Source organism: Salvelinus namaycush, chromosome 37, assembly GCF_016432855.1.
Source record: "Salvelinus namaycush isolate Seneca chromosome 37, SaNama_1.0, whole genome shotgun sequence".
NCBI lineage: Eukaryota > Metazoa > Chordata > Actinopteri > Salmoniformes > Salmonidae > Salvelinus > Salvelinus namaycush.
This window is the reverse complement of record NC_052343.1, coordinates 3215751-3230588: the sequence shown is the minus strand read 5'-3', so window position 1 is coordinate 3230588 and position 14838 is coordinate 3215751. Positions and strand designations below refer to the sequence as shown.

General features: G+C 45.1%; 1 protein-coding gene across 1 annotated transcript in view; it reads right to left on the bottom strand.

Annotated features, from left to right (window-relative positions):
- LOC120031484 (transforming growth factor beta-2 proprotein-like) overlaps positions 1-10642 on the bottom strand; it is a 34659-nt gene extending 24017 nt beyond the window's left edge. The window contains exon 1 of the mRNA XM_038977261.1: positions 10297-10642. Within this exon, the coding sequence (XP_038833189.1) occupies positions 10297-10642 (346 nt within the window). The remainder of the gene's footprint in view (positions 1-10296) is intronic.
- Between the last annotated feature and the right edge of the window lie 4196 nt (positions 10643-14838).

Sequence of the window (14838 nt, the reverse complement as noted above, 5' to 3'; positions counted from 1 at the left end):
TTGGTCACCTCCCTGACTAAGGTACTTCTCCCCGATTGCTCAGTTTGGCCGGGCGGCCAGCTCTAGGGGAGTTTTAGTGGTTCCAAACTTTTTCCATTTAAGAATGATGGAGGCCACTATGTTCTAAAATGCTGCAGAAATGTTTTGGTACCCTTCCCCAGATCTGTGCCTCGACACGATCCTGTCTCGGAGCTCTACGGACAATTCCTTCGACCTCATGGCTTGGTTTTTGCTCTGACATGTACTTTAAGCTATGGGACCTTATATAGACGGGTGTGTGCCTTTCCAAATCATGTCCATTCAATTGAATTTAGCACAGGTGGACTTCAATCAAGTTGTAGAAACATCTCAAGTGTGCACTTGAACTCAATTTTGAGTCTCATAGCAAAGGGGCTGAATACTTATGTAAATAAGGTGTTTCTGTTTTATAAATCACACCGAAGCACTCCAAATCTGAAGTGATTCAAACTTGCCATAATGCATTTTTATTTGAACCATGTAAAGTTTGATGTTCGAAGTGTAATGTACTGACGTGTTATTATTGAAAGGCTAGGTAATTAGTGCTCCTTTGAATCCACATGACTAAATAAAAGGCAGAATCAACATGTGGTCTCTATTTACGCTCACTGTGTTAGCTCCTTAGCGGCTGACCTCTCTTAAAAACCACTTTGAAATGTTTGCCCAGCCACGTCTCATAAGTTGTAAATATGTCCGGTGATTTTCTGTGCGCACAACATATCAGTGTCTAAAGCATTGAGTGTAGTTTAGATAGTGTAGTAAATTGTACTACACTATGTACAATGTAATCTTCTGTTCTACAATGTACATTTCCAAAGTTAACGTTAATGTAAATCAAATGCCACATATAGTTTAATACAAACACTCCCCAGTGATATGACTAAAATCATGGGAGGAGTAGGCTGCTCTGAACGAGGATTGCACTTCTATATTGTACAAAAATATAAACGCAACATGTAAAGTGTTGGTCCCATGTTTCACGAGATTAAATAAAATATTCTAGAAATGTTCCATACGCACAGAAATGTGTTTACATCCCTGTTAGTGAGCATTTCTCTTTTGCCAAGATAATCCCTACACCTGACAGGTGAGGCATATCAAGAAGCTGATTAAACAGCATGATCATTACACAGGTGCACCTTGTGCTGGGGACAATAAAAGGCCACTCTAAAATGTGCCGTTTTGTCACACAACACAATACCACAGATGTCTCATGTTTTGAGGGAGTGTGCAATTGGCATCCTGACTGCAGGAATGCACACCAGAGCTGTTTCCAGATCATTTAATGTTAATTTCTCTACCATAAGCCGCCTCCAATGTCATTTTAGAGAATTTGGCAGTACGTCCAACCGGCCTCACAACCGCAGACCATTTGTAACCACGCCAGCACAGGACCTCTACATCCGGCTTCTTCACCTGCGGGATCGTCTGAGGGGGTGCTGAGGAATATTTATGTCTGTAATAAAGCCCTTTTGTGAGGAAAAACTCTTTCTGAAAGGCTGGGCCTGGCTCCCAAATGGGTGGGCCTATGCCCTCCCAGGCCTCCCTGTGGCTGCGCCCTTGCCCAAGTCATGTGAAATCCATAGATTAGGGCCTAATTTATTTATTTCAATTGACTGATTTCCTCATCTGAACTGTAACTCAGTAACATCTTTGAAATTGTTGCGTGTTGCGTTTATATTTTTGTTCAGTATATAACGAGCAGAATGTTCTATATTCAAGTACAGCTGTAACAGTTTGCATTGTAAAGTTTGCATTGTGAAGTGTAAAGTGTTTAAGTAAAAATACTTGAAAGATTTTTGGGGGTATCTGTACTTGACTTAACTATTTATATTTTTGACTACTTTTACTTTACTACATTCCTAAAGAAAATACTTTTTACTCCATACATTTTCCCTGAAACCCAAAAGTACTTGTTTACATTTTGAATGCTTATCAGGACTGGAAAATGGTCCAATGCACGCATTTATCATCACTACTGCCTCTGATCTGGCGGACTCACTAAGCACAAATACTTTGTTTTGTAAATTATGCCTGAGTGTTGAATGTGCCCCTGGCTATCCTTACATTTTAAAAATAAAAATGGTGCCGTCTGGTTTGCTTAATAAAATAAGGGATTTTAAATGATTTATAGTTTTACTTTAATTTTGATATTTAAGTATATTTTTGCAATTACATTTACTTTTGATACTTAAGTATTATTTAAACCAAATACTTTTAGGGAAAGGGGGACACCTAGTCAGTTGTACAACTGAATGCATTCAACTGAAATGTGTTTTCCCAACCCCTTTTACTCAAGTAGTATTTTACTGGGTGTCTTTCACTTTTACTTTAGTCATTTTCTATTAAGGTATCTTTACTTTTATTCAAGTATGACAATTTGTACTTTTTCCTCCACTGTTAAATTTGAACCAACCAGCATTCCTGTCTTATCACAAGGACAAGACAGCATAGCTGATGCTACTCTCACGATGCCCTCCTTCTACGTCTAGGCTATAATGCTTTCTCCTCTCCGACCACTTATCATAGTCAATAAAGGTTTGCACATGAAGAACAAGTCAGAATTAATGTGCTGCTAAATTATGAGGCTATTAGTTTAACCCCTGCCTTTGAACGATGCTGTGTACATGACATCATCTAAATCCCATTTTATAAAAGCAAGCAACACATATAGTTTAAACATACATACACCACGGTAAAGGGAATGGCAAAACTATCCCCAACAGACACACACACACACACAAACACACTAGGGTCACTGTGTTCCTGGAAAGCTCTAGTCCACAGGAGAGCTATAGCACACTGGAGACATACAATAACTTAGAGAGTGGGCGGGGCTATGCTAAACAACATTTTCCTGTATAGGGCAATGAGGGCATGCTAACAGGCCAATGTTGTATCAGCTTGTACAGTGGCAAGAACAAAGTATCTGAACCCTTTGGGATTACCTGGGTTTCTGCATAAATTGGTCATCAAATTTGATCTGATCTTCCTCTAAGTCACAACAATAGACAAACATAGTGTGCTTAAATTAATAACACACAAATTATGGTATTTTTGTTGTCTATATTCAACACATCGTTTAAACAGTCACAGTGTAGGTTGGGGAAAGTATGTGATCCCCCTAGGCTAATGATTCTCCAAAAGCTAATTGGAGTCAGGAGTCAGCTAACCTGGAGTCCAATCAATGAGACGAGATTGGAGATGTTGGTTAGAGCTGGCTTGCCCTATAGAAAACACTCACAAAATTTGAGTTTGCTATTCACAAGAAGCATTGCCTGATGTGAACCATGCCTCGAACAAAAGAGATCTCAGAAGACCTAAGATTAAGAATTGTTGACTTGCATAAAGCTGGAAAGGGTTACAAAACTATATCTAAAAGCCTTGATGTTCATCAGTCCACGGTAAGACAAATTGTCTATAAATGGAGAAAGTTCAGCACTGTTGCTACTCTCCCTAGGAGTGACCATCCTGCAAAGGTGACTGCAAGAGCATAGCGCAGAATACTCAATGAGGTTAAGAAGAATCCTAGTGTCAGCAAAAGACTTACAGAAATCTCTGGAACATGCTAACATCTCTGTTGATGAGTCTACGATACGTAAAACACTAAACAAGAATGGAGTTGATGGGAGGGCACCACGGAAGAAGCCACTGCTGTCCAAAAAAAACATTGAAGTTTGCAAAAGTGCACCTGGAAGTTCCACAGCGCTACTGGCAAAATATTTTGTGGACAGATTAAACTACAGTTGTTGTTTGGAAGGAACACACAACACTATGTGTGGAGAGAAAAAAGGCACAGCACACCAACATCAAAAACGAATTCCAACTGTAAAGTATGGTGGAAGGAGCATCATGGTTTGGGGCTGCTTTGCTACCTCTGGGCCTAGACAGCTTGCTATCATCGACAGAAAAATGAATCCCCAAATTTATCAAGACATTTTGCAGGAGAATGTTAGGCTATCTGTCCGCCAATTGAAGCTCAACAGAAGTCGGGTGATGCAACAGGACAACGACCCAAAACACAGAAGCAAATCAACAATAGAATGGCTTCAACAGAAGAAAATACACCTTCTGGAGTGGCCCAGTCAGAGTCCTGACCTCAACCCGATTGAGATGCTGTGGCATGACCTCAAGAGAGCAGTTCACACCAGACATCCCAAGAATATTGCTGAACTGAAACAGTTTTGTAAAGAGGAATGGTCCAAATTTCCTCCTGACCGTTGTGCAGGTCTGATCCGCAACTACAGAAAACGCTTGGTTGAGGTTATTGCTGCCAAAGGAGGGTCAACCAGTTACTAAATCCAAGGGTTCACATACTTTTTCCCACCCTGCACTGTGAATGTTTGCACAGTGTGTTCAATAAAGACATGAAAACATATCATTGTTTGTGTGTTATTAGTTTAAGCAGACTGTGTTTGTCTATTGTTGTGACCTAGACGAAGATCACATTTTATGACCAATTTATGCAGAAATCCAGGTATTTCCAAAGGGTTCACATACTTTTTCTTGCCACTGTACAGTCCATAATGCAGCATCATGAGAGACTGCCCCATGACATAGCCTAGGTGACAAGGCTGAAAAAGATGCAGCACGCACACACACATACATATGAGATTGGGAAAGGGGTGAGGGGGGCGTGAGAGAAGGCAAACATTGGGAAGAGTTTAAATGGGGGCCAATGAGTATCAATGAGGGGCAAAAATTAGTGGGGAGATGAGAAAGAGAGAGGAAGAGATTGGGATGGGGGAAGGATAGGTTACCTTTCTACCAACCACTCCACAGCCCAGCAACAGTGCGTCTCCTGCTGGAATTGTCCATGGAGCAAGTGGCAGAGCAGAGCCCAGGGCAGCATTCAGTATTATATGTACAATGCCTGCTTGCTGGTTTAAATAGTGCACTGTGGGCTTGTCTCTGCCCCCACTACACCGTCCCTCAATCTCCCCCTTGCTCCGGTCCCTCCACTCCACAGCCCATCCTCTCCCCCTTGCACATTTTAGTGTGAGTTCCAGTGCCATGGTGCCCCACAGTGCTGCCTCCGAGGACTTCCTGGCACCCTACCAAATAAGGTTGATACCCTTGTGTGTTTGTGTGTCTGTGTGCATCATTAGCTGGCAAAGACATTCACACTTTGACACTGGATCACACACACACACACACACACACACACACACACACACACACACACACACACACACACACACACACACACGACTGTTAAAAAAATAGCCATCCGTATCATCTTTGGCTGTGCATTATGGGACTAACAACTGGTGGTTTGACTCCCTCTCTCACTTTCTCTCTCCTGTCTCTCTCTCTTTGTCATCTTTCCTCCCAGGAGCTAAAGAGTGGAGCAGGGTCAGAAGTGAAGATTAAAAAGGATCAATAAAATAAAAAATTCAGACTTTTTCTCTGGATGTTGACTCAGGATTATTTATACCCTGTAAATGACTTCCTGACTGCGCTTGGCACATTGCCTGATCTATTCAAATGTAGGGTATTTATACAACGGGCAGGGCCAAGGATAATATTTAATGCAAAATATACCTTGGGGCATATAAAATATCTCCTAATGAATTTTTCCTCCATGCCGTGTACTCACATTTGATCTGGAGGAGAAAAAATGATTACAGAATAAATGGCACGATAGCAGCGTTTAATATTATTATTATGTTTAGGCAACCATGACTTTGAAAATATGAATGTGTATGTAAAAATGTAGTTAGAAAACACAGTGGTTTATTACTTGAAAGCCGTGAGGGGGTAAAGACAACTTCAAATTAGGTAATTGTGGTGACTCTGGGAGCCCAGGGTTAGCCTCTCAGACCCCTGTTAATCCAATCCAATTTGGGAGTGTAGGTCTACACACAAAACACACACCACTTTCTCAATATCCCCACTGCCTCCTGAGATGAAAGGAATAAAACTTGATGTCTCAAAACTGTTCTTCATGCTTTTGACATGTAAAACCGTGAAGAAACTTGACGTGTGAGTGTATTATCAATTTTGACAGGGGTTATAGCAGTCGGGGGAAACAGGAATTCAGAGACGGCCCACTGAGAATATGTAACGTTGTTCCTCCTCCTCTTCATACGAAGAGGAGGAGTAGTGATTGAACCAAGGCGCAGCGTTGTGAAATGACATATTTTAATTAAACAAGACGGAATAAACACGAAACGAAAACACTTGAATAATTAACAAAATAACGAAACGAAAACGTAGACAGACCTGAACTATACGAACTTACATACAACACGAAGAACGCACGAACAGGGAAAATAGACTACACAAAAAGAACGATGTACAAACAAACCGAACAGTCCCGTATGGTGCGACAAACACTGACACAGGAGACAACCACCCACAAGGAACACTGTGAAACAACCTACCTAAATATGACTCTCAATTAGAGGAAACGCCAAACACCTGCCTCTAATTGAGAGCCATACCAGGCAACCCTTAAACCAACATAGAAACAGAAAACATAGAATGCCCACCCAAACTCACGTCCTGACCAACTAACACATACAACAAACTAACAGAAATAGGTCAGGAACGTGACATAACCCCCCCCTTAAGGTGCGAACTCCGGGCGCACCAGCACAAAGTTTAGGGGAGGGTCTGGGTGGGCATCTGACCACGGTGGTGGCTCAGGCTCAGGACGAGGTCCCCACCCCACCATAGTCAATCCCAACTTGCTAATCCCCCTCAGAATGACCACCCCTCTCTTCCACCCACCTAATATAGGCAACACAAAATAAAGGGACAGCTCCGGGACAAGGTAGCTCAGGACATAGAGGTAGGTGAGAATAGAGAGGTAGATAGAGAGGTAGCTCAGGATAGAGAGGTAGCTCAGGATAGAGGGGCAACTCCGGACTGAAAGGCAGCTCCGGACAGAGAGACAGCTCTGGACTGAGGGGCAGTTCTGGATTAATGGCCGCTCTGGGCTGAGGGGCAGCTCATGACTGGCTGACGGCTCTGGACGCTCATGGCTGGCTGACGGCTCTGGACGCTCATGGCTGGCTGACGGCTCTGGACGCTCATGGCTAGCTGACGGCTCTGGACGCTCATGGCTGGCTGACGGCTCTGGACGCTCATGGCTGGCTGGCGGCTCTGGCAGATCCTGTCTGGTTGGCGGCTCCGGCAGATCCTGTCTGGTTGGCGGCTCTGGCAGATCCTGTCTGGTTGGCGGCTCTGGCAGATCCTGTCTGGTTGGCGGCTCTGGCAGATCCTGTCTGGTTGGCGGCTCTGGCAGATCCTGACTGACGAATGGCTCTAGCGGCTCCTGACTGACTAACGGCTCTGACGGCTCGGGACAGACGGGCGGCTCTAATGGCTCGGGACAGACGGATGGCTCAGACGGCGCTGGGGAGACGGATGGCTCAGACGGCGCTGGGGAGACGGATGGCTCAGACGGCGCTGAGGAGACGGATGGCTCAGACGGCGCTGAGGAGACGGATGGCTCAGATGGAGCTGAGGAGACGGATGGCTCAGACTGATCCTGTCTAGCGGAAGGCTTTGGCTGCTCCTGTCTGGTGGAAGGCTCTAGCGGCTCCTGTCTGGCGGAAGGCTCTAGCGGCTCCAGTCTGGCGGAAGGCTCTGTAGGCTCATGGCAGACGGGCGGCTTTGCAGGCTCATGGCAGACGGGCGGCTTTGAAGGCTCAATACAGACGAGCAGTTCATGCGGCGCTTGGCAGACGGACAGTTCAGGCGCCGTTGGGCAGACGGCAGACTCTGGCCGGCTGAGACGCACTGTAGGCCTGGTGCGTGGTGCCGGAACTGGAGGCACCGGACTGGAGACACGCACTTCAAGCCTAGTGCGGGGAGCAGGGACAGGGCACACTGGACTCTCAAAGCGTACTATTTGCCTGGTGCGTGGTACCGGCACTGGTGGCACCGGGCTGAGGGCACGCACATCAGGACGAGTACGGGGAGAAGGAACAGTGTGTACAGGGCTCTGGAGACGCACAGGTGGCTTAGTGCGTGGTGCCGGAACTGGAGGCACTGGGCTGGAGACACGCACCATAGGGAGAGTGCGTGGAGGAGGAACAGGGCTCTGGAAACGCACTGGAAGCCTGGTGCGTGGAGTAGGCACTGGTGGTACTGGGCTGGGGCGGGGAGGTAGCGCCGGAAATACCGGACCGTGCAAGCGTACTGGCTCCCTTGAGCATTGAGCCTGCCCAACCTTACCTGGTTGAATGCTCCCCGTCGCCCGACCAGTGCGGGGAGGTGGAATAACCCGCACCGGGCTATGTAGGCGAACCGGGGACACCATGCGTAAGGCTGGTGCCATGTAAGCCGGCCCAAGGAGACGTACTGGTGGCCAGATATGTAGAGCCGGCTTCATGACATCCGGCTCAACGCTCAGTCTAGCCCTACCAGTGCGGGGAGGTGGAATAACCCGCACTGGGCTATGCACACGTACAGGAGACACCGTGCGCTCTACTGCGTAACACGGTGTCTGCCCGTACTCCCGCTCTCCACGGTTAGCCTGAGAAGTGGGCGCAGGTCTCCTACCTGCCCTTGACCCACTACCTCTTAGCCCCCCCCCAAGAAATTTTTGGGTAGTACTCACGGGCTTTTCGGGCTTCCGTGCTAGACGCGTCCCCTCATAACGCCGGTTCCCTTCTCCGGTTGCCTCTGCTCTCCTCAGTGCCTCCAGCTGTTCCCATGGGAGGCGATCCCTTCCAGCCAGGATCTCCTCCCATGTGTAACAACCTTTACCGTCCAAAACATCCTCCCATGTCCATTCCTCCTTCTTGCGCTGTCCCTTCCTCCCGTTACACCGCTGCTTGGTTCTGGTTATTTGGTGGGTGGTTCTGTAACGTTGTTCCTCCTCCTCTTCATACGAAGAGGAGGAGTAGTGATTGAACCAAGGCGCAGCGTTGTGAAATGACATATTTTAATTAAACAAGACGGAATAAACACGAAACGAAAACACTTGAATAATTAACAAAATAACGAAACGAAAACGTAGACAGACCTGAACTATACGAACTTACATACAACACGAAGAACGCACGAACAGGGAAAATAGACTACACAAAAAGAACGATGTACAAACAAACCGAACAGTCCCGTATGGTGCGACAAACACTGACACAGGAGACAACCACCCACAACGAACACTGTGAAACAACCTACCTAAATATGACTCTCAATTAGAGGAAACGCCAAACACCTGCCTCTAATTGAGAGCCATACCAGGCAACCCTTAAACCAACATAGAAACAGAAAACATAGAATGCCCACCCAAACTCACGTCCTGACCAACTAACACATACAACAAACTAACAGAAATAGGTCAGGAACGTGACAGAATAAGAGGTTATCACTGATATAATCCACTCCTTCAATGTGTTAGAAATACTCATAGGCCTCTCTGTGAGGTTAATGAGTCCTTGGAGCTCACCCCTGTCCCCTATCTACACAGCAGCTCCAGGCTGGAGAGACTCCGGCAAGGACACGCTGAATTAACATAACACGAGGGAAAAACACTCGTGTTATGTTACAAATTTACCCACGAACTCTTTCTGTAGAGTGAGATGGGGGGTGGGGGTAAATATTGCATCAGTGTTTCATTGTAGTCTGCTTCTACTACCTCATAACTATGCAATAACACATTGTCAAGGCGGCGCCGGGAGTCAGCCTAGGATGAAATCGATCCCCCTATCTCAAGAGAGGTTCAAGTCAGGCTACTTTTTCTCGATGACCGCTCTAGCAGCACAGGCCGAACTGCAGGGTTCGCAGTATCGTTGTTTTTGCCTGCCTGGATGCAGCAGTGCCAGGAATAGTTACATTTACATTTTTACATTTAAGTCATTTAGCAGACGCTCTTATCCAGAGCGACTTACAAATTGGAGCGATTTACAATAGTTCGTATAGTTTCCCCCCCCAAATAATCCCAAACACACATGATGACATACATAAAGGGAATGGCGATCTTTGAAAACGTTGCAGATAATATTACCCACTGAGCAACAACTGGCTGAATCAACGTTGTTTCCATGTCATTTCAACCCAAAAACTCACAGGGGAAAACGGATTGGATTTGCAGTCACCCAAATTTTAACCTAACTTCAATGACATGGTGACATGTTTTGTTGAATTCACTTTAGTTGTCAACTCAACCAAATGTACGTTGAACTGACTTCTGTGTCCAGTGGGTAATTACTGGTTATTGGAGCTTTTCAATTATGCATTAAACCGTTACACAGGTGCGCGTGCGCTCTGGCACGTATTCAGGCGCGCGCACAGACACACACAAACACACACACTTACTCTCAGAGGGGAAGAGGGGTTGCATGTCGATTTTGTGAACCTCTTTTGCGTAGTACTCCTCCTCGCTTCGTTGGCGCTCACACGTCGCCGCCCGATCGTTGGCTTTCTCCTGCAACAGGTCCCTCGTGCTGTTATAGATGGCGACGATATCCCGCGACACCTCCTCGGGCTTGGGGTATGTCTCCGGGGGGCTGGTGAGCTTCAGCTTGCTCAGTATCTGTCCACGGATGGCTTCTATGCGCTTTTTCATAAACTGATCCATGTCCAGCGTACTGCATGTAGACAAACTGACGGCCACAGTGGCTAAATCCATGGTCAGGAGAAGACTTAAAACGCAGTAGTTCATTGTGAACTCTAAAAATAGACTACAGCAGCGTCTTGAAATCTTGACAAAAAAAAGATAAAGGAGCCTTGGAAAGGAGATTTAAATATAACGGAAAGGCAATATAAACATGAGAAAAAAAGCCTAAATATTGGATATATAGGCTTACACACTTAACTACTTGTGGCCGAAATATTGGGAAACGTGGTAGTTTTGTGGTCCCAGTTTCAGCACGATATTTCAAATTGTACCTGGAAATCCATTCAACCATGGAAGTGAACTAATCTGTAAAATCCGTTATACGGGCAGCGGGGAGCAGACAGCAGCAGTAGGCTATGTATGATTATTACCAATCCCTTCACAACAAACGCATACTAAACGCGCGTAAAGTTACAATTGTCCAAACGAAAAAGACCGAATTGTGGCCATTAAATGCCAATCAAAGTTTAACACGAAAAACCTTGAAGCAAAAACAAACTACAACCAGCCAGCTCGCTATCTCCAGTTGTACAGAACAGACGTGTAGCCTGTGGGTTAGCGCACACCTTCTACCGCATCAGAGCGCTGCGAGCTTTCCAACGGTGGCCAGTACCGCGCTCAGCACAAGTCCGTCTTTGATTTCTCTATCTCGAGATCAAGGTGGGCTTCGCTGAGCAGTTGCATCGCGGTTCTTGACAGAAGAGCATACAACAGTGCAAAAATCAACCCGTCCTGGTTCTCGCAAAGTGTTCTCTCGAGGAGATATAACCTATTAAAGTTGTTATAACGCATGTGTTGGGTCAAAATAAATGGGAGAAAATGCGAGGGAAAAAATTTATCAAAAGTATGGCAAGTAGGTTGAAGTATAAAGATAATCGGTATTTCCTTTTAATACAATGGTAGACCGTTGACGCGTTCCTCCATCTCTTCTTGCTCTGAAAATCGGTCCACAGAGCTGATGTTGCCAGTGGCACAACAGCATGCGGCCGGTTGTAGAGGGAGATTTATAAGACTTACTTAACCACGTGCTCCTTCTTCTTCAAATGAATGTTGTGGTCGTCACTTTCAGGCCGGGGGACTCCTTCAACTTCAGGTTACGAGACGATTTATTGTAATGAGCGTTTAGTGTGCCCATCCGGACAGTGCAGCGGGTAATGTCCCTGCGCGCAACCACGGGGTCCTAACGCCAGATGTATAATTTGGCGTCCACTAGCTCAATAACCATATCCACAAGTCCGGTGTAAAACATACAGTTATTTTGGTACCGCATTTTGCAATGGATAAAGTAGACCATAAATATTTAAGATTCGAGTTGGGATGGTTCTGAAGAAAAATATTGCGGATGAAAACTCCGAAATTACAAGAACATAAAATTGAGCTTACTGAGAAATTATATGAACTGGATAAATAAGTTATATAGGCTGATTTGATTTGTGGGTTCTGGGAAAGCCTTTTCTTTTCTCAATCCTCCTCAATAACATGACAGAAGTTGGCAAGAATACTGCTTCCCGTAGGTTTGAATAACTTAAATCAAAACAACATTACTACTACAAGTAATTTGTTATGCTCATTCTTTTTAAAACCCTTTATCCAGCTCTTAAACGGGGGATGTTTAGAATGGTTCTCCCCTGGGTCTTCGTTAGGGAGTGGTACACTACAGCTCTCTTGTCATCCCTGCACCTGTCTGAGGGGGACTGCACCATGTCAGCCGTGAAAGTTCATGGACGTTCCCGCATCCACTCGATCTTTCTATTTTCTTGGATTCTCACTCCCACAGTCATAATGCGCCAGGTTGATTTACATTTACGCTCCCAAGAAAATCCCACTGTTTTTCATCCTTTGCCAAGTCTTTTTTCCTGTCTCTGCTAAAACCTCCCTCCCTCTCTCACCCTGCCCCCCACACCTCCAACCCCACTCCACCCAAACCAAAGCCTGCAATTCATCAGCTATGACAGGCTCTCAGAAACTCTCTCAGAGCCCGGCCTTACTGGTGTAAACCAGATGTTGTCACTAAATCAATACCCACACAGACGTCTTAGGCCAACAAGAGGTGTGAGTGTGTGTGTGTGTGTGAGGTGCATTTGGAGTAGAGGTAAATATCTCACACAGGGAAGGCAGTTCCTGCATGTCCTTTCCAACACCTGCTCACTGTGTTGAACACACCATGACCTGTCAGTGTATACAGTACAGTAACACAGACAGAACACCATTATTACTTTAAGCCCTCAACATATGTAGTGAGTGACCCTGTCATGTTCAATCCCCTTCTGCACCTGCAGATATCCCTATATCATCCCTTTACACCCAGTGAACCTGTATTAGTAACTCCATCTCTACAATCCCTGTACACTGGCTCAGGAAAACCCTTGGGTTGTGTTCATTTGGGCACACTGACAAAATGACAGAAAACTAAAAAAACAAGTGAGTCTTATTGGGCAAATTCGGGTAGTACCTCGCTAATTACCTACATTTTCTTCCACTCTGGGCCTAACGAACATGGCCCAGGTTAGAGCAGCAAAGGGAAAGCTGGACCTAATAGAGAGGGACAGAGGACAATACCATATAGACTGAAGAGGATGAGATGACATAGCAGGCTGGTTCTCTAGCAGTGTGTCAACAGAGCCAGGAGAGCCCTGGCATTCTACAGTGGCAGGTCGCAGTGTTGCCATGACGAATGAGCGTTCTAAGCGGTGGAGACAGGTCGGCTGAGACGTGGCGGGCATTCTCCTTTGCTGCGAAAAGGGCGCTCTGCAAATATTTCCACGACTTGTGTGAGTGTGGCAAGTCAGACAGGAAGAGAGGGAGTAAAAAAAAAAAGAAGAGAAAGGGAGAAGAGTCAGCAGAACTGCCACTGGGCAGTCGCTGCATCAACTTGGCGCTCAGGGTCACTCCGATGTGAGGGCTGTCACCTTGGCAACCGTCCAGTAGACACACGCAGGAGAGCAGTGTGTAAAACGGGGTGGGCGTCACAAAACGAGAGGTTTATGTAGTGGGACGTTGTCTCAATGTCACCAGCTGTTCTGTGCTCTCTGGCACACACACATTTCCTCTCCGAGGGGTCATCAGTAGGGCATCTCACATTCTCTGACAGCATGTCTACTACGTCTTTTGTTTGTCATACGATCACGACAACCATCCCACATAAAACCAGTGGTGTCAAGTGCTTAAATAAAAATACTTTAAAGTACTAAAGTAGTGTTTTGGAGTATCTGTACTTTACTATTTATAATTTTTGACTGTTACTTTACTACAATCCCCCAAAGATGTTAGACTTTTTACTCCACACATTTTCCCTGACAACCAAAAGTACTAGTTACATTTTGAATGCTTAGGACAAGAAGTGTCAAATTCCTGCACTTATCAAGAGAACATGCTTGGAGGACTAAACATAAATGCACCTTTTGTAAATAATGTCTGAGTGTTGGAGTGTGACCCTTGCTACACATACATTTTAAAAACAAGAAAATGGTGCTGTCTGCTTTGCTTAACAAAGGAATTTGAAATGATTTATACTTTTACTTTTAATACTTAAGTATATTTAAAACCAAATACTTTTACTCAAGTAGTATTTTACTGGGTGACTTTCACTTGAGTCATTTTCTATTAAGGTATCTTTACTTTTACTCAATGACAATTGGGTACTTTTTCCACCACTGCATAAAATAAATATATAAAATGTATGAAATAAACTAGATAAACAGTGTACAAAACATTAAGAACAACTTCCTAATATTGAGTTGCACCCTCCCCCCCCATTTGACCTCAGAACAGCCTCCACAAGGTGCTGAAAGAGTTCCACAGGAATGCTGGCCCATGTTGACTCCAATGCTTCCACAGTTGTCAAATTTGCTGATGTCCTTTGGGTGGTGGACCATTCTTGATACACACAGGAAACTGTTGAGCGTGAAAAACCCAGCAGCATTGCAGTTCTTAAATCTTACGTCTCTTGCCCATTCACCCCGAATGGCACACATACACAATCCATGTCTCGCAATTGTCTCAAGTCTTAAAAATCTTTCTTTAACCGGTCTCCTCCCCTTCATCTACACATTGAAGGGGAATTAACAAGTGACATCAATAAGGATCATAGCTTTCACCTGGTCAGTCTCATGGAAATATCAGGTGTGCATAATGTGTTGTACACAGTGTATAAACACGTTGATAAGTCTTTCGTTAAACTAGTGCTATAACTCAGTTCACCAAAAAACAATTAAACACAAAACTGAAAAGGGAAATGTTTA